This window comes from Scyliorhinus canicula, chromosome 12 (assembly GCF_902713615.1).
Source record: "Scyliorhinus canicula chromosome 12, sScyCan1.1, whole genome shotgun sequence".
Lineage (NCBI taxonomy): Eukaryota > Metazoa > Chordata > Chondrichthyes > Carcharhiniformes > Scyliorhinidae > Scyliorhinus > Scyliorhinus canicula.
In genome coordinates this window covers 163046320-163073345 of record NC_052157.1, presented here as the reverse complement: position 1 = coordinate 163073345, position 27026 = coordinate 163046320, and the positions used below count along the sequence as shown (strand labels likewise).

The following is a 27026-nucleotide window of genomic DNA, read 5'->3' as shown; positions in this document are numbered from 1 at the left end:
TCCCTTCCAGTCGGGGAACACTTCAGCAGTCAAGGGCATTCAGCCTCTGATCTTCAGGTAAGCGTTCTCCAAGGCGGCCTTCAGGACGTGCGACAACGCAGAATCGCCGAGCAGAAACTTATAGCCAAGTTCCGCACGCATGAGTGCAGCCTCAACCGGGATCTTGGATTCATGTCGCATTACATTCACCCCCCACCATCTGGCCTGGGCTTGCAAAATCCTACCAACTGTCCTGGTTTGAGACAATTCACACCTCTTTAACCTGTGATTATCCCTATCTCTGGATTTGTAAAGATTTGATTACCCGCAAATGCTCGCATTCCAAGCATTGTCTGGCATCTTTGACTTTGTCCATATATATGTTTCTAGAACATATCTCTTCATTCACCTGAGGAAGGAGCAGTGCTCCAAAAGCTCGTGTTTGAAACAAACCTGTTGGACTTTAACCTGGTGTTGTAAGACTTCTTACTGTGCCCACCCCAGTCCAATGCAGGCATCTCCACATCATCATTATGGAGGTTTAACATAACTTCCTTGCTTTTGTGTTCCACGCTACATTTTAAACAACCTTCTCAATCTGTCCTGCCACCTTCAAAGCTGTGTGTGCACACAGTACCTGCTGTAAAATTGTACCTTCCAAATTATATTCCTCTTCTCATCCTTCCAACCAAAATGTATCATTGATGGCTCCCTCCATCACATTGAATAAGGCAAGTATCTGTCCATCTTCCTATTCTATATTCTCTCCACAGAACCTGACTGGTCTGCAGTGTAGTTCCTGCATTCTCTATTCTTATGAAAAGACTTCCATTCATCACTTGGAATCTGTCACTCTGCTTTCCAAGGATTTGGAAATTGTCCTGCTTTTGCTGCTGATGAATTTCAGCCCAGCTTGAACACGGAGGGGCTGTCGATGAATGCACTTGTGCGACAACAGTTGCAAGTGAGTAAATTTGCAGCTAGCTAAAAGATCAACAAGATATCACAACTAACATAGTCAATACGCATGAGTAAGTTTGGAGATTTCCTAGTCGGTTTACTCTGTAAAGTTACTTTGAAAGCATTAAATAGAACTGCAGAAATCATTTAATAAAATGCAGACATGGATATTTTTTAAGGAGACGGAAGATAAGAGAAAAGCTTGGGGGTTCAGTTCATAGCCTCACTGAAATCAAGTTATGGGACTATAATACAGCCTGAGACAGCTGGATGACTGCCCAGTGCAGAGTTCTGTGACAGGGCCTGGCGTCCTCCGTTTGGATTAATGAAGAGGTGGCCAACACAAGCTATTTAGATAAGGAGGGAAAGAAGTGTATACAAAAGCATGCCACAGAGCACACGCTACAGGAAGAGGTGATTTTCATGACACTGGTGCCGCAGAGGCAGATGTCAGATGTTGAGGTCACAGTTTTCCCTTTACACCCTCACTGACTTAATCACATTCTGTTTAAAAAAAGCCTTCCCAGGAACAAGAGTTTACAATGTGCCCCTCGGCTGACCTTATCTGCGGCTGTCTCCACGTAGCATGGGTCCTGAGGGGCAGCCAGGAGAGGAACAAAGCCTGAGAGGGTTTTGTCCTCCTCCAGAACAAGCAGGGTGAGGTCCTCATCCGGGTCCTTGTACAGCGGTACCTCTGACTGGTTGACAGCTGTGAAAATGTTGCAGAACTGTGCCAACATGGCCCACACATCGATGGCAATTCTGAGGAGAGGAAATTCAACAGAAAAAAACAAGAGCCAAAGGTTAGGTCACTGGGGAGAAGAAAGCGATGCTCAGCAAAGTGTTTTAGGATGTAAAGACATTGTTAATAATAAAACATTCATTCGGAACTAGAAAAACAGATGATGTTTTTATTAAGTCAGTGCAAGAACAGTTCCGGATTTTGGTCTCAAACGATTACCCAATTAGGAAAAAGAAACAGATGCAGGTGTTGTGACAGTGAGCTTCAACACTCGAGTTCCAATTAATATTTGCACACTATTTAATAGTCACTGAATGCCTTTTTGCCAATTGATAGTGTAAATTAAGCAACTCCATCAAAATTCACTTCTCATGGCAGCCTGGTCAGTAATATCGGCCGATCCTGCACTTCATCACAGTACTTTGCAAATGTAAGTGAGGCGAACACTTTGGAAGTGTTGACACTTTTCCAGTGTTGCCTCGGAAGTGACACTCCCAGAAACTCACAACAAATAGTGATCGACTTCCAGACTCTACAGTGAAAACCTCACGGACTCACTGCAAAAAGTGATACACACCCAGAGACACTACAAATAGTGACACTCCCAAAAACTCACCGCAAAGAGTGACACACTTCCAGACCCTCCCGTAAAGGTACCACAATCCACGAGACGCGCCTCAAATAGTCACACACGCAGAGACTTTGCAAATAGTGCACACTCCCAAAGACTCATTGCAAATAGTGACACTCCCAGTGACTCACAAAAATTGTGACACTTCCAGGGACTTACCCCAATCGTGACACACTCCCAGTGACTAAGTGCAATAGTGATACACACCCAGTGGCTCACAACAATAGTGGCACACCCAGTGACTCTCAACAATAGTGACAGTAGTGGGAAGTTGTGCGTGGAGTCCGAGGAGATAGGAGAGGGGCTAAATGAATATTTTTCGTCAGTATTCACACAGGAAAAAGACAATGTTGTCGATGATACTGAGATACAGGCTACTAGACTAGAAGGGCTTGAAGTTCATAAGGAGGAGGTGATAGCAATTCTGGAAAGTCTGAAAATACATAAGTCCCCTGGGCCGGATGGGATTTATCCTAGGATTCTCTGGGAAGCTAGGGAGGAGATTGCTGAGCCTTTGGCTTTGATCTTCATGTCATCATTGTCTACAGGAATAGTGCAAGACTGGAGGATAGCAAATGTTGTCCCCTTGTTCAAGAAGGGGAGTAGAGACAACCCCGGTAACTATAGACCAGTCAGCCTTACTTCTGTTGTGGGAAAAGTCTTGGAAAGGTTTATAAGAGATAGGATGTATAATCATCTGGAAAATAATAATTTGATGAGAGATAGTCAACACGGTTTTGTGAAGGGTAGGTCGTGCCTCACAAACCTTATTGAGTTCTTTGAGAAGGTGACCAAACAGGTGGATGAGGGTAAAGCAGTTGATGCGGTGTATATGGATTTCAGTAAAGTGTTTGATAATGTTTCCCACGGTAGGCTATTGCAGAAAATACGGAGGCATGGGATTCAGGGTGATTTAGCAGTTTGGATCAGAAATTGGCGAGCTGGAAGAAGACAAAGGGTGGTGGTTGATGGGAAATGTTCAGACTGGAGTCCAGTTACTAGTGGTGTACCACAAGGATCTGTTTTGGGGCCACTGCTGTTTGTCATTTTATAAATGACCTGGAGGAGGGCGTAGAAGGATGGGTGAGTAAATTTGCAGATGACAATAAAGTCGATGGAGTTGTGGACAGTGCGGAAGGATGTTACAAGTTACAGAGGGACATAGATAAGCTGCAGAGCTGGGCTGAGAGGTGGCAAATGGAGTTTAATGCAGAAAAGTGTAAGGTGATTCATTTTGGAAGGAATAACAGGAAGACAGAGTACTGGGCTAATGGTAAGATTCTTGATAGTGTGGATGAGCAGAGAGATCTCGGTCTCCATGTACATAGATCCCTGAAAGTTGCCACCCAGGTTGAGAGGGTTATTAAGAAGGAGTACGGTGTGTTAGCTTCTATTGGTAGAGGGATTGAGTTTCGGAGCCATGAGGTCATGTTGCAGCTGTACAAAACTCTGGTGCGGCCGTATTTGGAGTATTGCGTGCAATTCTGGTCGCCGCATTATAGGAAGAATGTGGAAGCATTGGAAAGGGTGCAGAGGAGATTTACCAGGATGTTGCCTGGTATGGAGGGAAGATCTTGTGAGGAAAGTTGAGGGACTTGAGGCTGTTTTCGTTAGAGAAGAAGAAGGTTAAGAGGTGACATAATTGAGGCATACAAGATGATCAGAGGGTTAGTAGGGTGGACAGTGAGAGCCTTTTTCCTCGGATGGTGATGTCTAGGATGAGGGAACATAGTTTTAAATTGGGGGAAATAGATATAGGACAGATGTCAGAGATAGGTTCTTTACTCAGAATAGTAAGGGCGTGGAATGCCCTGTCTGCAACAGTAGTGGACTCGCCAACACTAAGGGCATTCAAATGGTCATTGGATAGACATATGGATGATAAGGGAATAGCGCAGATCGGCTTCAGAGTGGTTTCACAGGTCGGTGCAACATCGAGGGCCGAAGGGCCTGTACTGCGCTGTAATGTTCTATGTGACATACTCCCAGGGACTTACCCCAATAGTAGAACATAGAATATAGAACAGTACAGCACAGAACAGGCCCTTAGGCCCTCGGTGTTGTGCCGAGCATTGTCCGAAACCAAGATCAAGCAATCCCACTCCCTGTCATTCTGGCGTGCTCCATGTGCCTATCCAATAACCACTTGAAAGTTCCTAAAGTGTCCGACTCCACTATCACAGCCGGCAGTTTATTCCACACCCTAACCACTCTGAGTAAAGAACCTACCTCGGACATCCCTCCTATATCTCCCACCCTGAACCTTATAGTTATGCCCCCTTGTAACAGCTACATCCACCCGAGGAAATAGTCTCTGAACGTCCACTCTATCTATCCACCTCATCATCTTATAAACCTCTGTTAAGTCGCCTCGCATCCTCCTCCGCTCCAAAGAGAAAAGCCCTAGCTCCCTCAGCCTTTCCTCATAAGACCTATCCTGCAAACCAGGCAGCATCCTGGTAAATCTCCTTTACACCCTTTCCAATGCTTCCACATCCTTCCTATAGTGAGGTGACCAGAACTGCACACCTTCAGAGACACTGCAAATAGTGACACACTCCCAGAAACAGAGACACCCCCAGGTCTCGCCTCAAATAGTGGCACATTCCCAGAGACTCACTAAAAATAGAGACACACCCCCAGGACTCAGAGGAAATAGTGACACAATCCAAGAGACACACTGCAAAAAGTGAAACACCCAGTGACTCAATGAAAATAGTGCAAATTCATACAGACGCACCCCAATACTGACACACTCTCAGAAATGCACCCCAATACTGACACACTCCCAGAGACTAACCCCAATAGTGACACACTCCCCAGTGTCTCACCCCAATAGTGACACACTCCCAGTGTCTCACCCCAATAGTGACACACTCCCAGAGTCTCACCCCAATAGTGACATACTCCCAGAGACTAACCCCAATAGTGACACACTCCCAGTGTCTCACCTCAATAGTGACACACTCCCAGAGTCTCACCCCAATAGTGACACACTCCCAGAGTCTCACCCCAATAGTGACACACTCCCAGAGATTAACCCCAATAGTGACACACTCCCAGTGTCTCACCTCAATAGTGACACACTCCCAGAGACTAACCCCAATAGTGACACACTCCCAGAGTCTCACCCCAATAGTGACACACTCCCAGAGTCTCACCCCAATAGTGACACACTCCCAGAGACTAACCCCAATAGTGACACACTCCCAGTGTCTCACCCCAATAGTGACACACGTCTCACCCCAATAGTGACACACTCCCAGTGTCTCACCCCAAATAGTCACACACTCACAGAGGCACACCCCAAATAGTGACACACTCCCAGAGCCTCATTACAAATAGTGACAAACACCCAGACACTCACTGCAAATAGTGACGAACTCCAGAGTGTCACAGTAAATTGTCACACTGCTGGTAATTCCATGTGATATTGAAGGGTACCGTAGACATGCCAGGATATCTTTATTTTTAATAACTACATTGAAGAGCTGGTGGTATTACTTAGAAGAAAAAAGGGAGTTCTCTGCGTGTCCGAGTCAATAATTCACCCCCAATCAACAACACCAAAAAATGTTTATTAACCTCATTGCAGACACTGTGTAGCTACTGTGTTCAACACCAAACGCAGTAAGTAAACTGCAAAGGAATTCATTGTATTTAAAGCACTTCGCCGTGTGGTAATTATGACATCAATGCAAGTTATCCAAAACCTTATTAGTTACTGGGAAGCAAGATCGGGCAGTCTTGCAACAGTATGTTGTTCCAGCCAAGGTATCGTTCACAGCGGGCTCCAGACATTTAACAGCGCTCTGAAAATGGGGTTCAGAGCGCTCCAACAAGCCAGAAGCCCATGGTTTCGGCATTCTTGCCTTGGACAGTTGACACAGTCAGTGACAGAAGGACACACTCTGCTGCCTTCTCAGCTTGCTGCCTGAATCTTCACGACAACAAGATTTATCTGCTCCTCACTGTCATTTTGCAGTCTATTTAACACCCTCTAAGATAGTGAGGGATGGCGTAAAGACTTATTAAAGATTCAATGTTCTGGCAGAAAATTGGATTATTTTCTTGTCTGGTGGATTTTCAGCAGCTCTCCCTACCCAGGTGTGCTGGAACATGCCAGCACACAGTGAGGGAGACAGCCCTGTGGGTCCAACTGCAGGCCTTCAGGCCGCAGCCTCAGCACACAACAATGACTCGCGCTCTCAGTTCTGACTCTCAAACCCAAAAAAATGAAGCAAGTTCGTGCTTGCAACATGTTTAATTTTTCCCACTTTCTGAGACACGTTTCTCCACAAATTATTTTCTTTTGTCCCTCATTCTGTAACCAATTATTTTCTCTCGGGAAGGTGTTACATAGAAACATACATAGAAAATAGAAGGAGGCCATTCGGCCCTTTGAGCCTTCTCCACCATTCATTCTAATCATGGATGACCAGCAAGTTCAAAACCCTGATCCCGCCTTCCCCCCCATATCCTTTGATCCCTTTTAGCCCCAAGAGCGATATCTAATTCCTTCTTGAAATTACACAATGTTTTGGCCTCAACTACTTTCTGTGGTAGTGAATTCCACAGATTCCCCACTCTCTGGGTGAAGACATTTCCCCTCACCTCAGTCCTAAAAGGTTTACCCCTTATCCTCAAACTGTGACCCCTAGTTCTGGATTCCCCCACCATCAGGAACATTCTTTCTGAATCTACCCTGTCTAATCCTGTTAGAATTTTCTAAGTTTAAGGGCAGCACGGTGGCGCAGTGGTTAGCACTGGGACTACAGTGCTGCGGACCCGGGTCCGACCCGGGTCCATGTGGAGTCTGCACATTCTCCCCGTGTCTGTGTGGGTTTCGCCCCCACAACCCAAAGACGTGCAGGGTAGGTGGATTGGCCACGCTAAGTTGCCCCTCAATTGAAAGAAAATAATAATTTTCTAAGTTTCTATGAGATCCCCTCTCACTCTTCCAAACTCCAATGAATATAACCTTAACTGACTTAGTCTCTCCTCATATGAAAGTCCCGCCATCCCAGGAATCAGCCTGGTAAACCTTCACCGCACTCCCCCCATAGCAAAAATATGCTTCCTCCAAGAAGGGTACCAAAACTGCACACAGTACTCCAGGTGTGGCCTCATCGATTCCCTACAAAACTACAGTAAAACATCCCAGCGGCATGTTAGCAGTGGTTAGCACGGTTGCTTCAAAGGGCCAGGGACCCGGGTTCAATTCCCGGTTTCGGTCACTGTAATTTTGTGGGCAGCACGGTAGCATTGTGGATAGTACAATTGCTTCACAGCTCCAGGGTCCCAGGTTCGATTCCCCGCTGGGTCACTGTCTGTGTGTGCGTGGGTTTCCTCCGGGTGCTCCGGTTTCCTCCCACAGTCCAAAGATGTGCAGGTTAGGTGGATTGGACATGATAAATTGCCCTTAGTGTCCAAAATTTCCCTTAGTGTTGGGTGGGGTTACTGGGTTATGGGGATAGGGTGGAGGTGTTGACCTTGGGTAGGGTGCTCTTTCCAAGAGCCGGTGCAGACTCGATGGGCCGAATGGCCTCCTTCTGCACTGTAAATTCTATGAAGTTCTATGAAGTGCAGAGTCTGCATGTTCTCCCCGTGTCTGCGTGGGTTTGCATCAGGTGTTCCCGAAAGATGTGCTTGTTAGGTGAATTGGACATTCTGAATTGCAATTTTCCGTCCATGCTGTGATCAGATTGACTTCTCTGCTTCTCTATAGTACGGCACTGACAGGACTCCAAAGGTACCATCGACTGTTTTAGAATCAACTATGAAAAACTCTATATAAAATGCAAGTTTATTTCTTCTTAAATTGCCATCTCCTCAATCTTCATTATTAGAAATTTCTGCTATACATCCCGTATTAGCATGAACCCAAAGCCAGCATCTTAAACACAGCACATCTCTAACCTACATTTAACTTCACAACATTGGGGTTTTTTCTTTTAAATCGTTTTTTGACAGGAAAAAAACTCCCAAAAACTCAGTTTCTGAGAGGGGTTATTTTTCTTATTTTAAACTATGATGTAATGGGAACCAGGGATGCATTTGGCTGCCAGCTGCTTTAAGAAAAGTGTTTGCAGGGTTAAAAGCACAAACACAGAACTTTACATGACCCCTAAGTAAAAAGGAAAAAAAAAAGAGAAGAAAGAAATGATGTATTGCACTGGTCTTAGATAGTTTATCCAAAGCTGGCTGGGCAGACAACAGACGGATGTGATATGGCTCTAGTCTAATATTCCAGCCTCTCTACTTGCTTGCCCATGAGACGCTCCAGGCTCTGCTCGCCTCCTCCCTGTGCCCCTCTGTTGACTCTAGATCCTTACGAGCCAAAGCCATTACACGAGTTAAGTCACATACAACCCATGGGCGGTTGCCAAGAAACACCATTCTATAGCTGCAAGGCAGAGGAAAAATAAGGAAAAGGAGGGGGGGGGGGAAAGAGAGGAGGACCTGACACTGACATAGAGCAGTCATGTGACACTGCTGCAGCCACACAGCTCTTGGTGTGACCCAGATCCTGTAAATACTCCAGCAATCTCAAGAGTACCACAATGATTCCCATTATGTAACCCCAGTCATGGGCAGGCTGCCAACTGCAAAACAAAGAGGACTTTCTGGCTTGGCCGGCTTTCTATTTTCCTATCCCAGCTCCGGGCCAAGACAGTGTCATACAGCTGTGCAGGAGTGAACGAGGGGCTGAGACTCACAGCCGTTCCAGCTCCAAACTCAGTCCAGTCATCAGGTCAAACACTTCAAAACTTAGATCATGGACAGTAGTGTGCTCGACTGCTTTATCAACATTTAATTCAATGTTGCAGTAACGCTGATTCTTTCTTGAAAGAGAAAGAGGGGAGGTAATCAAGTTTATTAACCAGGCTAAAGAGAACTCGGGTGCACGCGCGGGCCTGCGCCTGCACATGTGCCCACGTAACTGAGATAAATAAAAGCTGCACAATCTCACCTACAAGGATAAAATTTGGCAGACTGTAAAGATTAACAGGAACAAGGCGGCAAGTCTGAATTTCAGTGAATTCTGACATAGTTGCATTTGAAATAATGTCTTGAATGATCTATCACCTGCTCACTCCCAGCAGTTTCCCGCTGTGCAGGTGTAACAGCTCAACAGAGAAATTAAACTCAGCGTGATGCCGCTGGATTAGTGACAGTGGATAACCTATTAAGATATCAGCTGCTCAGCAACAGGACCAGCGAGTTCATAAACACCTTCACAAATAGGAACGCTGGAAATCTGGGCAACACTTCTACAAAGTCGGTGGGGAATATTTCTTGAATTCTCACATTCACTTGTGTGCCATTTATCTGCATTTCTTGGCTGTACATCAGTGCTATCTCGATGGAGCGAGTGCAGTAGATAAAACCTGCACTGAGTTCCAATAAAAATTTAAATTTAGTGAATGTTCCACATGAATATATGCACTGCCAACACCCAAAGACACCTTTCTAAATTTACTAATCATTCACTTTTTTTGCCTCTTGTCTATTTGCAGATTTAATTTAAATATGCTTAATCATATGGTGAGCACTGCTGTAACCATGGAAATGAGTTGAGAAGAGTCAGGCAATGTAAGAGAGCTGAATTATTGAAAGACAACGTCATTAGCATCTCACACATACACAGGAAAACGTGATGAAGTGCTTCCTTCACAAGCGAGGAAGAAACTGCGATAATCAATGGTGGCAGTCTTTTTAGGAAATATTTGAATTTCGGAGGTAGGATTTGGGATGTGGAAGCAAGGGAAGCAAGCCCAAAGAGCTCTGGGATCGAGCTGGGACACAGAGCAGGAGACAATTACACAGGGATGGTCACTTTGAAGAAAACAGCCCATTTTGGATGGAGCTTCCCAATCCAAATAAAATACGGAGAGAAAGAAATGATGGTTTTCTGATACTGGAATCTTTTTAACAAGAGCAGAGATACCCCAATGGGTCAGTGAAGTTATCCAGTAACTAGCTAAGCCACACTGGCCAGGGAACTAGTTTGCACTGTTAGCTACAGCAGTGGTGGCAGAGTGGGTGGTGGAGGTGGGTGAGCTTCAATTGGACTGTGCGCCTCTATGGGTACAGCTGAGGAGGCCAGTGAAAGTTTCCCTCTTGAACAATATTGAGTAGTGCCCCCCTTGGACTGCCCTTGCAAATGGTACATGAAGAGATGAACAGGCACAGCTAAAATGCTCGCTGCGGTTGACTATCAGGCTAGCACTCGCTCTCTGGTTCAAATGTAAAAATGGACTGCCTCATGGAGAAGAAACAGTCGGTAAAAGTTGCTAAATGTGACGATGCAATAATGTGGAGATGTTGCCGTTGGATTGGGGTGAACACAGTAAGAAGTCTTACAACACCAGGTTAAAGTCCAACAGGTTTGTTTGGAATCACTAGCTTTCGGAGCACTGCTCCTTCACCTGAGGAAGGAGCAATGCTCCAAAAGCTAGTGATTTGAAACAAACCTGTTGGATTGTTACCTGCTGTTGTAAGACTTCTTACTAAAGGAGAAAGTAAGTAGAGAGGTGGTGAGGTAATTCTAGAACTTAGAACCTTGGCAGCTATAAATAAGCACAGTCACCAATAAAGGGGTGATGAAAATCAGGAATTATCAAGAGAGCAGAACTGATGCACAGATATCTCAGAGAATTGTGGGCCGGTTAGATTACAGGACAGAGGGAATGGGGAGACAATGAAGATGTGTGTAAAATTGCAGTACTGTTGGATCAGGAGTAAACGTGGGCCAGAGAGCACGGGAGTGATGAGTGAATGGAACTCTGTGCTAGTTCGGATATAGACAGCAGGGTTCAAATTATCTCAGGTTTCTGCAGGGCGGAAGAGAAGAGGCCGACCAGAAGATCATTGGAATAGTCAAATACTAGAGGTAACAAAGACATGGTCAAGGATTTCAGCAGCAGATAAGCAGAAGCAGGACCTCTGGAAATAGTTGGCCTTAGTGATGGGGCAGATATGCAACCAGAAGGTAATTTTTAAGAGTCCAGACATACTGAGAATGGGGCAGAGTTTATGAACTAAGTCCCTCCCACCATAATTTGACCAGGACTACAGTTTACATCCAGATGGAAACAAATCAGAATTTGCAAAGCAAAAACAAGGAGTTGCAACAGTTGTCGAAATAAGCATAATTCAAAAATTACTTATCAAATTAAATTTTCCCTTAATCCCCATCTCCTAGATGTCTAAACAAAAAAACAGAAGAGGGGGAAGAATAAAGGAAGAAAAACAGAGCTGTTTGTGTTGCAGTCTAAGTGGAATTTTAAACAACATACTCTTTCGGCAGGATAACAGAGTTGGGTGGCGGGTTCCACTCATCTGGGTGGCCCAGCATCCAATCAGACCACACTTTCACACTGGGAAGGAGCTCCTTCAGGTCAATGTTGAAAGCAGACACTTTGATATCATCATCTTCTTCCTCCTCGCTTGGATGAGCTGCAACATAAACAGGCAGTACATAAGGATGTGCGAGAAGCAGTAGTCATTCAGTCAGTCTTCAGGAACCTTACAACAAAAAAATAACACAATGGTATTTGATACAAATTCTCTATTAAGAGAGATTTTGCAACAAGGAGCCATAGCTTCCTCAGTGTGACTATCAGCATCAGGGCTGGGAGAGATGATTCAGGCAGTCCATTGTCAGAGGCCAGAAAAAGTGGAACAAAGAAGGACATGCCCCTTTTTAAATTCATTTTCAGGAGGTGGGCGAGGTCAGCATTTATCACCTAACCCAATTGCCCTTGTCTGGAGGGTATTTGAGTCACCTGTCCGCTAGATCAGATGAGGATATCAGATTTGGACATTAGTGAACCAGGTGGGCTTTTATGAAAATTGGCAACAGATTCATGATCATCAATCGACTTTTAATTCCATGTTTTGATTTAATTCAAATCACAGCATTTACAGCATGTCCCCTGGAGGGGCGGGGGTGTCCCATGTGGGAACTGATCATGGTCTTTAGAACAGTTACACTGAAGTTAGAAGTGATTTATTTCTTCTAACTCTTTCAGAGTAACTATTACAGACACACTGGAAGAACCATGCTAAGTTAGTGATTTAAATCGCTTTGCGGGTTCATTCCCAGTACAGCACAATTATCCAGGGAAAGTTAGAGCTTCTGGACAATTGCCGGGTAAACCCTGTGAAGCTACAGGAGTACTGCAACGGTTAAGGACTTTGCCAATATCCCGGCAATAGTACTGAAGACTTGTGCTCCAGAACTTGCCTCTAGCAAAGCTGTTCCAGTACAGTGACAACACTGGCATCTACCCGGCAATGTGGAAATCTGCCCAGGTATGACCTGTCCACAAAATACTGAAGCAGAGCATGTCCAAATGCAGCAAGTCCTGGACAATATCCAGGCTTGGCTAATAAGTTACAAGTATTAGTTGTGTCACATAAGTGCCAGGCAATGGCCATCTCCAACAAGAGAGAATCTAACCAACTCCCCTTGACATTCAATGGCATTACCATTGCTGAATCCCCTACCGTCATCCTGAGGATTATCATTGACCAGAAACTGAACTAGACTAGCCATATAAATACCGTGGCTTTAAGAACAGGTCAGAGGTTCGGAATCCTGTAGCGGTTAACTCCCTTCCAGACTCTCCAAAGCCTGTTCACCACCCACAAGTCAGGATTGTGACGGAATATTCTCCACTGGATGGGTGCGGTTCCAACAACACTCAAGAAGCTTGACACCATCCAGGACAAAGCAGCCCACTTGATTGGCATCCCGCCTGCAAACACTCACCCCTTCCACCACCGATGAACAGTGGCAGCCGTATGTAACATCTACAAGATGCATTGCTGAAACTCACCCAGGACCCTTCAACGGCATCTTCCAAATCTGCGACCTCTACCACCTAGAAGGGTAAGGGTAGCAGACACATGGGAATGCCACCACCTGGAGGCTCCTCCACATCACTCACCATCCTGACTGGGAAATATATCATCGTTCCTTCACTGTCGCTGGGGCAACATCCTGGAACTCCCTCCCTAACAGCACAATGGGTTTACCTACACCAACAACAATGTTTATGCCTAGTCCTCACGCAATGTTCACACATGCAAGAATGACCCAGAGCAGAAACACTGAAAAATGTTCCCCCCTGAACCCAGCCATAATGAGGTCAATTGTACTCATATTATTGTTCCAGCAGCCATCAGGAACCTAGAATAACTATGGGTCAAAGCAGCTGGAGTTAGGATAGGATTTGCTAGGTGCTAGAACCTACTCACTCACCTCATGATTCTTCATCGGAAATACCAGACAGAGAGCCTGAGCAAGTTATCAAGGGTGCAACATTCTAGCCCAGTCCTGTAATTCAAGTTATTTGTTTCTCTCCCTAGCCCAGGGATGCAGATTTAAATTGCAGCTCCGCACCTTTGTTAAACTAACTTTGCACAGACCAGACGCAAGTTGGGAGTTTGCTGCTGTGCACGGCTCAGCACTAAAACATTTTACCCGTGAGTCTCTGGGAGATCTGCCAATCATGGCAATCCACAATGACTTATTTTTATTAAGGGCCAATTTAGCATGGCCAATCCACCTACCCTGCACATTTTTGGGTTGTGGGGTGAAACCCACGCAGACACGAGGAGACTGCAAACTCCACACGGACAGTGACCCAGAGCCAGGATTGAACCTGGGACCTCGACGTTGCGAGGCAGCAGTGCTAACCCACTGTGCCACTGTTGCTGCCCGGCAATCCACAATGATAAGAGTGTTCAGCAATGTCAGGATTGTGGTGTGTGACCAGTGCTTGGATAACACACAGCTGAACGTTGCAGTCAACAGGTTAAAGCAGAGATTGATAGGTGCAGAGTGGGAGCAGTAATGTTACAGGTGCTGTTATTTAATCACTGGAGTTACAGTTGAGGGAAATAAATACCTGAATTTATATTGTCACTTATCACAACTTTGGAAGACCTCAAAGCCATTTATAGCAGTAGATTTTTGGGATTCACTGAATTGGAGAGTCGTGTGTGACTGTATTACTTGACAGTTTGAGAATTTGAATTCAGTTTAAGCTGCTTTCTGTAAAAGTGGCCACCTAGCCATTTTATTGGGGTGAATATCCACTGGTTCCCTTACATCCTGTAAGAAAGGAAGTCTGTCGCTGTTTCCCACAGGCGATACCAACATAGTTTATTTTCAACTGTACCTTGAAGCAAATTAGCAAAGCACTCAGTTATATCAAAGTGGTACAAAGATGAAGGCGGCCCACTATCAAATTCTCAGAACAGCTAGGGATGGAAATAAAAACAGCCTTACTTGAACATCTGCATCTTGAGAATGAATTTTCCAAATGGCATTCAGCCTGTTCAACAGCAATAAAATTAATCACTGCTCAATCTGTTTTTGGTGAAGCTGGTTGAGGGATGAGTGTTGGCCAATACATCAGGAGAACTCCATGTTTCATCACTAATGCTGGTGAAAGTGAACCCTTACATATTCACGTCAACAAGACAAGGGGGTGTCAGCTGAACATCACACCAAGGGAGGACAACCGTGTCCCGGCAGCCTCCCTCACTACTATACTGCATTATGTGAAGTCTCAGTGTGGGAGATCAATCTACTGACTCAGAGGTGAAGGCTCAGCCAGCTGATGTAAGCCTTACTTGATGCGATGAAACTTCACTCGTCCAAAGTTTGTCATTTTGAACATAGGATCGAGCATTCTGTACTCCGACAACTATTAAATAATCTTCAAACAAGAAACAGATTGTACCAGAATGGGGAAAGATCAGAACCTACAATAAAAACAATTAAAGACGATAGAATCTACATGTTTTCACAGTGAAAAGGCTAAATTTTTCATTTTTTGCATCTGCTCATGGAATTGAAGATAAAATGCTGTGGTGTTTATTGTAGATTCATTACTGGGAATGTGAAACACAGACTTTGTGACACTTTTTCATGTTGTGTGAAGTATTAATCTGTTGCGGGGACACCTGTACAGATCCACTGTGGGCCAATCCCCACCTAAGAATATGCTACCAAAGCACAAGCTTTCAATTATTCTCTTAACAATGCAATTCACGTTCTGTAGTTTGGAAATGATCAGGAGATACCACAAAAATTCCAAGAGTGCAGAGGCACAACTTGCACTGAACATTGGCAGGGGGAGGATTTATAGGGCACTTGCAGCATTCAGAGCTGGGGGTGAAAAGGATGATGCAGTTTCTGCCAAAAATCGCCGTCACTATTCTCCAGCCCCAACAACAGGTGGAACGACGGCACAGTGGTTAGCACCGCTGTCTCACAGCGTCAGGGACCCAGGTTCAATTCCAACCTTGGGTGACTGTGTGTGAAAGTTTGCACTTTCTGCCCGTGTCTGCGTGTCCTCCGGGTGCTCCGGTTTCCTCCCACAGTCCAAAGGTGTGCAGGATAGGTGGATTGGACACGCTTAACTGCCCCTCAGTGTCCGAAGATATGTAGGTTAGGTGGGGTTATGGGGATAGGATGGGGAAGTGGCCTGGGTAGGGTGCTCGTTCAGAGAGTTGGTGCAAACTCGATGGGCTGAATGGCCTCCCTCTGCACTGTAAAACTTCTATGGTACTAATGGCTGCAGCTGCTGCAGTAGTCATACTGAAAAGGAAAGTTACAAGATATGGACACCAATTACAAACAGTAAAAAACTCGTGGCATAGCAATAAAGTTGGCTGGACACAAAGGTGGCAACAGAAATGCAAGTGAACCCTGACTGTAGCAGCCAAGTGATTGAGTTGAAAGTTATATAATTCATCAGGAACCAGGGTCCTAAAGAAGCAAAGGAAATTATGGAGGTATGAGAGTCAACTTGGTTCTTGATGAATCAAGAACCATCTCTTCAAAGAAGACAGGCAATGGCGAGGATTTAAAGAAGTCTTACACGGTCAACAACAAATATTCATTCCTCCATGACACAAAAGCCCAACAGGAAAGGTGAATCAACCATGACTAACAAAATAAGTTAAAGATTGCATTAGATCAAAGGAAATGGCAACGGGTGATTACCAAAGAAAGTGGGGAACCCGAGGATTGGGAGCAATTTAGAATCCAGCAAAGGAGAACTAAGAAACTGATAAAGGGAAAAGAGAACATGGCTGCAAGCTAGCGAGAGGCCTAAAGGTAGATGTAATAGCTTCTTTAGGTACATGGAAAGGAAAAGATTTGAAAGGGCAAATGTGGGCCTATTGCAGGCAGAGTCAGGAATATCTAGAATAAAGAACAGACAAACGTGCAGAAACTAAATAATTACTTTGTGTCTGTCTTCATGAAGGGAGATACAGAAAATCTCCCAGAGATACGAGGACCAAGGAACTGTGAAAAGTGGGCTGCACGGTAGCACAGTGGTTAGCACAATTGCTTCACAGCGCCAGGGACCCGGGTTCGATTCCCGGCTTGGATCACTGTCTGCGTGGAGTCTGCACGTTCTCCCTGTGTCTGCGTGGGTTTCCTCCGGGTGCTCCAGTTTCCTACCACAAGTCCCAAAAGACGTGCTTGTTCAGTGAATTGGACATTCAGTGCTAACCACTGTGCTACCGGGAGGTAGAGAGAAAACAGGGAATTCTAGACCAGTAAGCCTGATGACGGTGGTGGGGAAAATTCTAGAATCCATTATCAAAATCTTTACAGCAGAGTACTTGGGAAACAGTGGCAGAATCGGACAGAGTCAACATGGATTTATGAAAGGGAAATCATGCTTGACAAATCTACTGGAATTCTTTGTGGATGTCACTCGTAAGAGTTGATGAGGGGGAGTCAGTGGATGTGGTTTATTTGGATTTTCAGTAAACCTTCGACAAAGCCCACATAAGAGATTAGAGTGTAAAATTAAAGCGCATGGGATTAGAGTTGGTGTATTGAGATGGATAGAAAACTACCCGGATAGAAAACTGGTTGGCAGACAGGAAACTAAGTGGAACAATAAACGGGTCCAAATGGTAGGCAGTGACTAGTGGGGTACCGCAGGGATCGGTGCTGGAATCCCAGCTATTCACTATATATATTAATGATTTAGATGAGGGAACAAAATGTCATATCTCCAAATTTGCAGATGACACCAGGTTGGTTGGGAGGAGGAGCTGTGTGGAGGATGCAGAGATGCTTCAGTGTGATTTGGGCAAGTTGAGTGAATGGGAAAATGAATGGCAGATGCAGTACAATTTGGAGAAATGTGAGGATATCCACTTTGGTAGCAAAAATGGGAAAGCAGACTATTATCTGAATGGCCATAAATTAGGAGACGGAGATGTGCAACGAGACCTGGGTGTCCTCGTGAACCAGTCGCTGAAGGTAAGCATGCAGGTACAGCAGGCGGTAAAGAAGCCAATTGTTAGGTTGGCCTTCACAGCAAGAGCTTTTGAGTACAGGAGCAGGGATGTCCTGCTGCAATTATACAGGGTCTTGGTGAAGCCACACCGAGAATATTGTGCGCAGTTTTGGTCTCCTTATGAGGTAGAATGTTCTTGCTCTACAGGGTGTGCAGAGGAGGTTGACCAGACTGATTCCTGGGATGGCAGGACTGTTGTATGAGGACAGACTGAGTCAGTTAGAATTGTATTCGCTGGAGTTCAGAAGAATGAGTAGGGATCTCATAGAAACCTATAAAATTCTAACATGGCTGGACAGGGTAGATGCAGGAAAGGATGTTCCCGAAGGTGACGGTGTCCAGAACCAGGGACCAGAACAATCTGAGGATACCGGGTAGACCATTTAGGACAGAGATGAGGAGAAATGTCTTCACTCAGAGAGTGGTCAGCCTGTGGAATTCGCTACCACAGAAAGTAGTTCAAAACATTTTCAAGAAGCAATTCAAGAGAGCACTTGGGACAAAGGGGATCAAAGGATATGGGGAGAGTGGGTAAGGAAGATCAGCCAAGATAATAATGAATGGCGGAGAAGGGTCGAAGGGCTGAATGGCCTTCTCCTATTTTCTAAATTTGTATCTTTAGCTAAGTTCTTCTGGTACATGATACAACACTGGCATTTGCCCAGCAATGTGGAAAACTGCCCCGCTATATCCTGCACAAAGAGCAGGACTAATCCAACCCAGCCATTTATCACCCCCATCAGTCTACTCTCCATCATCAGTAAAATGATGGAAGGGGTCATCAACAGTGCAATCAAGTGGCACTTACTCAGCAATAATCTGCTCACTGACCTCAGTTTAAGTTCCACCAGGGAATTACAGCCTTGGTTCAAATATGGAGAAAAGAGTTGAACTCCATCAGTGAGGGGAGAATGGTTGCCCTTGACATCAAGGCAGAATTTAATCAAGTGAGGCATCAAGGAGCCCGAGCAAAACGTGATTAAATGGGAATCCGGGGGAAAACTCTCTGCACAATGGACGGGGGTCAGTAATCTCAGCTCCAGGACATCACTGCAGGAGTTCCTCAAGGTAGTGTCCGAGACCCAAACATCTTCAGCTGCTTCATCAATGACCTTCCTTCCATCACAAGGTTAGATGTGGGGATGTTCGCTGATGACTGCATAATGTTCAGCGCCAGACTTGGGCTGACATAACATTCGCACCACACAAGTGCCAGACAATGCCATCCCCAACAAGAGAGAATGGAACCATCTCCTCTAAATATTCAATGGCATTACCACAGCTGAATCCCCTCTGTGGTCAATATGCTGTGGTTTACCATTGGCCAGAAACTGAACTGGACTAGCCATATAAATACTGTGGCTGCAAGAGCCGGTCAGAATCTGGGAATCCTGTGGCGAGCAATTCACCTCCTGACTCCCCAAACCCTGTCTATAATCTACAAGGCACAAGTCAAGAATGTGAGGATATATGTCCACTTGCCTGGATGAGTGCAGCTCTAACACTCAAGAAGCTTGACACCATCCTGGACAAAGCAGCCCGCTTGGTTGCTCCCCTTGCAAACATTCAAAACCCTCCAACACCGATAAACAGTGTCAGCCGTGTGCACCATTTACACCACCTCGAAGGACAAGGGCAGCAGATATCTGGAAACACCACCACCTGGAGGCTCCCCTCCAAGCCACTCACCATCCTGACTTGCAAATGTATTGGCGTCCCTGCACTGTCGCTGGGTAAAAATCCTGCAACTGCCTCCTTAACTGTACCGTTCACTAAGGCAGCTCATCACCGCCTTCTAAAGGACAATTAGTGAAGGGTAATAAATGCTGCTCTGGGCAAAGATACCCACATCCTATGAATTAACTTTTTTTTAAATTGGAGCTCCTTCAGTAAATTTGGTTATTTTGGTCTATGGTTCCCCACAGGACTTGTGGCATTAACAGTGGACACACCGTAAAGATGAAGCAGAACTTTCCCACAAATTGATCTCTTAAGTATCAGCTGTTCTGAAATCTAACTGGCAACACACAGAGTGGACGTTAAAGATCTAAACTGGTTGATCACCCTCTGCACAACCTCAATCCCTTGCTGTTCCACTGGGGTGGAGCAGAGTAAAACCAGGAGTTTTGTTACATCCTCGGGCTGTTGGAAGGCAACATTGTCAATTTGTCAAGTAAACTCAAAGAATCCTTAGATTCTGCAAGTTGTTTTCATTGAGCTGTTGTTCCACCCTTCCTGAAAAGGTCAGGTACTAAAACCTAGAGCTGATGTTATCATTTAAAACATTTTTTTTTTTTTAAAAAGAGTACCCAATTCATTTTTTTTCCAATTAAGGGGCAATTTAGCATGGCCAATCCACCTAGCCTGCACATCTTTGGGTTGTGGGGGTGAGACCCACGCAGACACGGAGAGAATGTGTAAACTCCACATGGACAGTGACCCATGGCTGGGTTCGAACCCTGGTCCTCAGTGCCGTGAGGCAGCAATGCTAACCACTACGCCACCGTGCTGCCGAGCTGATGTTATCGTGAAGAAAGCTTTAAGGGGAGAGAATCTAGGGACAAAAGTGGACCAGCTCACCCTGAGAAACAGGTATTTGGAGCTTCTAATATGGGTGCAAGTGGCACAATTGTGGCAATGTTGCAAATCAGAGCGGGTGTCAGTGCTGCCCACCGTACATGACCTACCAAATGTGCCAACATAGACTACAGCTCAGTTGAGCAGGGAGCTGATCAAGACATGAACAAGACCTCAACTGCATATTGAATGATTCAATACATTTTAAATGGAATTTTCAAGAGTAAACGTCCTCCAAAACCTCCTTCTGGGACTGTTCAGTCAGAACATTTTCAAGCATACAGCAATCTTGCGCTCTGTGCAATCGTCTTTCACTTTACATCCCCCACTCAGTCTGGCTGCTCTTTCTTGAGGGCACTGAAACCTGGCACCATCTATGTCAGGTCTGAACCGTATGTAGGCAGCAATGTTTCAGTAAGACTGTGAACAGGAACTTCTTTTTAAGGCTTCAAAATCTGCAAACTGACCAGGGCAACACTTTCAATCTCTTTTTTTTGCTTAAATTTGAAAGAAAAGATAGCGAAGGGGGCTGTAGCTGTGCAAACAAGCCACAACATCATCACTAATTTCAGCTCTGCAGCAATTCAGCTGCATCTCACCAAAGATGAAAATAATAGCAAACAGCGGAAGTTACCAAGGATACAGCATCACTTCCTGTGCATCACTGCATGGGCCCCTGGGGACCAATTTAGCTCGGATGCAGAATACTCACTGCACTTTTCTATAAAATCTAACTAATGTTTTAAACAGTTTGCTGAAATTCCTGGGTCAAGGACATGGCAAGTTTAAAGAAAAGACCAAAAAAAGCTCCTGCAACCTCAATTGAACTTTCCAGCCGCAATTCAGTTTATTCATTTCCCAAACACGCCCTCATCTGCTGCCACATGGCTGGGCTATTCAACCATGAGAGGGACCATTGCCCAGTCTAATCCTGTCTTCACATCATATCTACATGCATTTTCTAGCAGCAATCTCTGGCTCTAGATCAGGAGCAGGAGCCATGGTGAATTTTCCTCCCGTTAGCCCAGAAAGAACCCCAGAAGCCAGCTAGGTCAGCACGTCTTGTTGGCATGCATGACTCAGTGACACACCACATAGCATATTTATCCACTAAGCCAAGCTGGAGCTAGATTTTTTGTGGAGTAAAGTTGTACGAGAACATTTGCCCAGTGAATAATAGATGCAGAGTATGACCTACCTCTACCACTCAATGAGACACAAGTACAGAAACCACCAACTGACAAAGAGAAGGAAAGCACGGAGTAAATGACTGAATCAAAGCATGTAGGCAGCTCTGGGAAAGGTAAAGACCGACATACGTCTGGTATACCAGGAACATAATAACAGGAGACGGCCATTTTGTCCTTCAAGCCTGATTCCCCATTCAATGGGATGATCACTTACCTGCGACTTAACTCCTTATACCTGTCTCTGCCTGATATCCCCAAATGCACATGGTTTACAAATATCTGTCAATCTCAGGTTCGAGTTGGTAACAACACCATGTAAAAGAATTGAAAATGCCCCTAACCTCTCCTTTTGTTCTATGATGTTCTCACATGTCTATGAGCTGATTACCAACATATTTCCCAATGAAATAGTTTTGCCCTGATTGACCTCGTCAAATCCCTCATCAGACAGAGAATGGGATGTTGCAATGGCCCAGCTATCCATCTTTTCCACATGTTTGTAAAGTGTGGAATATACCCAAGATCCAGCAGGGGTCTATTCTTTGTTGGTGCCACCACTTAGTTTCCCATCAAAAGAACACTGCTCAGTTTAAGAGCTCTAACACTAAGCCACACCGCTCACTGAATAACTACAGACCTTCCTAAAGTTACCAACCCCTATACACCCGGCCTGGGAACATACTTCATGTGCTTCCAATTTTCCAGCTGAATCTTTTCCCCAAATAAAAATGTTGGAACCTTGCAATTGCCACACATATTGCAGAGCTGCCTCCTGGACAGCATCATGGAGGGGTCAGTTCAAACACTCACACTTTCTTCTCTTGATCTTTATGCTGTCAACCATAAACTGAACTGGACCCAGCCATATAAACACAGTGGCTGGTCAGAGGCTGGGAATCCTGCAGTGAGTAACTCACCTCCTTGACTCCCCAAAGCCTGTCCACCATCTACAAGGCACAAGTCAAGAGTGCGGTGGAATACTCTCCACTTGCCTGGATGAGTGCAATTCCAATAACACCCAATAAGCTCAACACTCTCCAGGGCAAAGTAGCCTGCTTGACTTGCACCTTATCCACCACCTTAAACATTCACTGCCTCCACCACTGATGCACCATGGCTGCAGCGTGTATCATCTGGGATTCTAGCATTTCGTCTCCAAGCCGCATACTATCCTGACTTGGAGATATATCACCATTCCTTCACGATCCTGGAAATTCCTTCTTTAACAGCACTGTGGGTGTACCTACACCACATGGACAGCAGCTGTTCAAGTAGACAGCTCACCATCACCTTCGCAAGGGCAAATAGGGATGTGCAACAAATGCTGGCCTCGCCAGCGACACCCGCATCATGTGAAAGGATTGAAAACATACTCTGCTGCAGCTTGCCAAGGTGTCTTTAACAGCACCTGCCAAACCTTTTGCCTGGACCACCCAGGGGGACAATGGCAACGGGCATGTGGGCACACCACCACATTCAAATAGCACACAACTTGTATTTTTACAGCATCTTTAATGTAATCCAATCTCTCGAGACCTTCCATAGGATCACTATAAAGCAACTGTAGGTGAACCTACCTACACCACAGGTACTGTAGAAGTTCAAGGCGGCTGCTGACTACCACCTGCTCAAGAGCAGTTAGGGACGGGCAATAAGTGCTGGCCTAGCCAGCAAAGCCAACATTCTGTAAATTAATGCTTTAAAATTTGACACCAAGTCTATAAGGCAGATAATGCCATAAGACATAGGAGCAGAATTAGGCCACTCGGCCCATCGAGTCTGCTGCGCCATTCAATCATGGCTGATATATTTCTCATCCCCATTCTCCTGCCTTCTCCCCATAAACCCCGATCCCCTTATTAATCAAGAACCTATCTATGTCTTAAAGACACTCCAATGATTTGGCCTCCACAGCCTTCTGCGGCAAAGAGTTCCACAGATTCTCTCCCCCCCCCCCCCCCCCCCCCCCCCGCCGCCAAATACAGCAGTAGGCCAAAAGTGAGGTTTTAAGGAACATCTTACTGGAAATAGAATAGAGAGGAGAGGGATTTGGAGAGAGAATTTCAGAGCTTAGGGTCAAGGCAGCTGAAAACACCATTCTGACTCGAAACTATGAGCGCGATTTAACCACGGCGTTGTGCCCGGCATGGATTTCAGTGTGCTGGTTAAATAGCGGGAAAGGCCAAAATTGAGATTTGCTCCAGGCACAAACAACTTTGCTGTCGAACCAGCCTACTCCCTGTTCCTGGTTATATGCTGAAGGTCACTTTGACTCCCTTGGACTGTGAGCAGCCTCTAGCTTCACAGTTGAAGGCTATTGCTAATAATGAATTGGCCTTGTTAGTTATGAGAGCACTTCACGGCTGCAGGTTGTGTTTGCTGCTTGCTCCTGCTGGTGGCTGCAGATGCCTGCAAGCTGCTGTTGCTGTTTCCTTCCTTTACTGTAGCCAAAAAGGGAAGGTGGCAGCCCAGGTGGCCAGACGCCGGGGAAGGTGGCAGCCCAGGCGGCCAGACGCCGGGGAAGGTGGCAGCCCAGGCGGCCAGACGCCGGGGGAGGTGGCAGCCCAGGCGGCCAGACGCCGGGGAAGGTGGCAGCCCAGGCGGCCAGACGTCGGGGAAGGTGGCAGCCCAGGCGGCCAGACGTCGGGGAAGGTGGCAGCCCAGGCGGCCAGTCGCCGGGGAAAGTGGCAGCCCAGGCGGCCAGACGCCGGGGAAGGTGGCAGCCCAGGCGGCTAGACGTCGGGGAAGGTGGCAGCCCAGGCGGCCAGAATCCGGGGAAGGTGGCAGCATCGTCGACACAGGTTGGAGGCGGCACCCCATGTGCAGGGGGTTGCTGCTCACCCGGAAGACCAGGCTGCCCATCAGACCAACGAAGAAATCAGAGGAGGACACGGCGATGCTCAAGGTGGACAGACATCTTTGGTCTTCCAGGGAGATGACGGACACCATGTGCGGTAGAAGACTCCGTCTCCACAGAGGCAGTGTAGCACCTGTGCTGGACCACGACCAGCAAGGTGCCTGGGTTGCAGGATTCGCCACCATCGCTGGGGTGCCCCAGGCCCAGGGGGTAATTGTTGGTACGCATGTCGCCTTGCGTGCATCAGGGAGTGCCCTTCATTAACAGGAAGGGGTTCCACTCCCTGAATGTTCAACTTGTGTATGAGCATACCTCTGGGTCAGGCATGTGTGCGCACGCTTCAGGAAGGAATGGTTGGTGAGCCTGGGGCGGAGCTGCAGGCTGAGCCTGGGATGTCTATGGCAAGTGGCGTGTGTTGGCACCGGAACTGGGCATGAAGCTGGGGCTGGTGAGTGCCGGGGGTGCTGATGAACAAGCACAAAGATCAGATGCGGGGAGGGTGCGAGGTGTCACGCAGTGATTTGGGAGAGGGGTGATGGGTGTTCGGAATCGGAGGGATGATTCCCGCAGATCTGTAGAACTGGTGCCAAGAGAGAGGTGGTAACTTACGCATACAGCTCAGTGACGGTCGTTGGTCTTCTTCCTACATTGGACCGCGGTCCTCCTGGTCATGTTGCCCCACTGACAGCCGCTGCTACTGCCTCCCAGGTGGTATTGGTGACCGTGCTACTGGACCTCTGACCCCCTTTGGGGGAACAGGATGTCCCGTCCCGCCTCCACTGCATTCAGAAGCCTGGTCAGGTCGACATGGCCAAAGTGAGGAGCAGGTCTGCGCACTGCCGTGCTTGTGTGTTGACTGGGAGTGTGTGGTGAGGGGGCGTTTTTGAGAAACTGAGGCACAAGCCTGGTCAATCAGCCAGTAATGGCAAGAAGCACTTGGGGGATCACTTTCGGCACTAAGCGCTGTTAAATACGGACCACGATCTTGCCAACTCATCGTCGAGAAACACTTTGCCAATCGCAGCCAAAATGACGCTTCAAAACATTTCCTTTAAATCGCTCCCTACTTCGCTGCTTCTTCAGCACGAGGTAAAAATGCTGGAACGCCCTTTCTAACAGCACTGTGGGTATACCTACAGCAGAGAGACTGCGGTGGTTCAATTTGGGAGCTCATCACTACTTTCTCACAGTGATTAGTTTAGCTAATAAACCCAATCGTGGCCAGAATGCCAGGTTGCCTCCCTGGGTCTCCAAGTTAGTTGGTTAAATAAGTTCTGATGAGGTCTGTTGGTGAAGGACAGTCAAAAGAGCTGCATTGTAGCCTTCAGATTTATAGAACAGTACAGCACAGAACAGGCCCTTCGGCCCTCGATGTTGTGCCGAGCAATGATCACCCTACTCAAATCCACGTATCCACCCTATACCCGCAACCCAACAACCCCCCCCCTTATATTTTATAGGACACTACGGGCAATTTAGCATGGCCAATCCACCTAACCCGCACATCTTTGGACTGTGGGAGGAAACCCACGCACACACGGGGAGGACGTGCAGACTCCGCACAGACAGTGACCCAGCCGGGAACCGAACCTGGGACCCTGGAGCTGTGAAGCATTTATGCTAACCACCATGCTACCCTGCTGCCCCCGGAGCTTAACTAAAACAGCCAACAATTTTTAAAACACCGTTTTTTCATCACACCAGTTCTGCATTGGTGCTCCTTTTGTTTTTCCTGCACTAGCATGAAATGTAATTTTTTTCGGCAATATTTTAAGGAGTAGGTATCGTAGAGTAAACTCTATGAGTCTTACACAGCCGAAAGCAGCTCCCATAATGCTGAAGAAGATCAAGTGTAGATTTTTTAAGTTGCAGAAGCTGCATTTGTAACACTGGCAGTTCAATCTCGTAACACTTTGCACTGGATCCTAAATGAAAAGTATTTGCAAAAAAAAACCTGCCTGACCTTCCCAGAATCCATTATTTAACACAGTGCAGGACAGTATAATCTATAGAAGAAAAAACAAAAACAAAATAAAAAGCACGGGGTTATCAGATACATAGAGAAACACTGCCTGAAAATTCCCATTGTTTTTTTCAATCGGAGGATGACTGACCCGCGACCCTGGCCTAAGACAGAATGGAAACGCTGGAGTTTGTGAGAAAACAAAATACGTCAATCACTTTTCCCTGTGCTTCATTAACTGTTTGAGGGCTCTGATGCTGCTCTACATTTTTTTAAAGCTGGTAAAAAATAGAGCACAGAAATGAAAGAAAAAAATCATGAGCTCTTCATATCTGTTGAACACTACTTCAAGAATTGCAAAGACCAGACTGGGCAAAGACAGCACTCACTCATGGTTCAAAATTACTGCCCGGGATTAGAAATAAACAGAACAGGTCAAGCATCATCCACAAAGCACCCAGGCAAAGTTAGCCATGGTAAACTAACATCTTTCAATGCAAAGAGGGCTGAACAATAATAACTTCACTATTAAATGTTCTTCGGGGAATGAAGAGGACAAAGCTTAGTGTCCCCAGAGAAGGAGAGATTACGGGTAGACTAGTTGGATTTGATGAGCTGAATAAGGTTTTCTTGCCTCAGAGATCCTTATGGCCGTTTTTTTAAAATTTAGAGCACTCAATTAATTTTTTCCAATTAAGGGGCAATTTAGCGTGGCCAATCCACCTACACGGCACATCTTTGGTTTGTGGGGGTGAAACCCACACAGAAATGGGAAGAATG

The 27026-nt window shown here is 46.1% G+C and overlaps 1 protein-coding gene across 4 annotated transcripts in view; it reads right to left on the bottom strand.

The window, feature by feature from the left end:
• smg6 (SMG6 nonsense mediated mRNA decay factor) overlaps positions 1 to 27026 on the bottom strand; it is a 619962-nt gene that overhangs the window by 279855 nt on the left and 313081 nt on the right. For all 4 annotated transcript variants that reach the window (XM_038814765.1, XM_038814766.1, XM_038814767.1 and 1 more), the window contains 2 exons: positions 11615 to 11774; positions 1500 to 1701 (listed from right to left, as the gene is read on the bottom strand). In XM_038814765.1, the coding sequence (XP_038670693.1) occupies positions 1500 to 1701; positions 11615 to 11774 (362 nt within the window). The remainder of the gene's footprint in view (positions 1 to 1499; positions 1702 to 11614; positions 11775 to 27026) is intronic.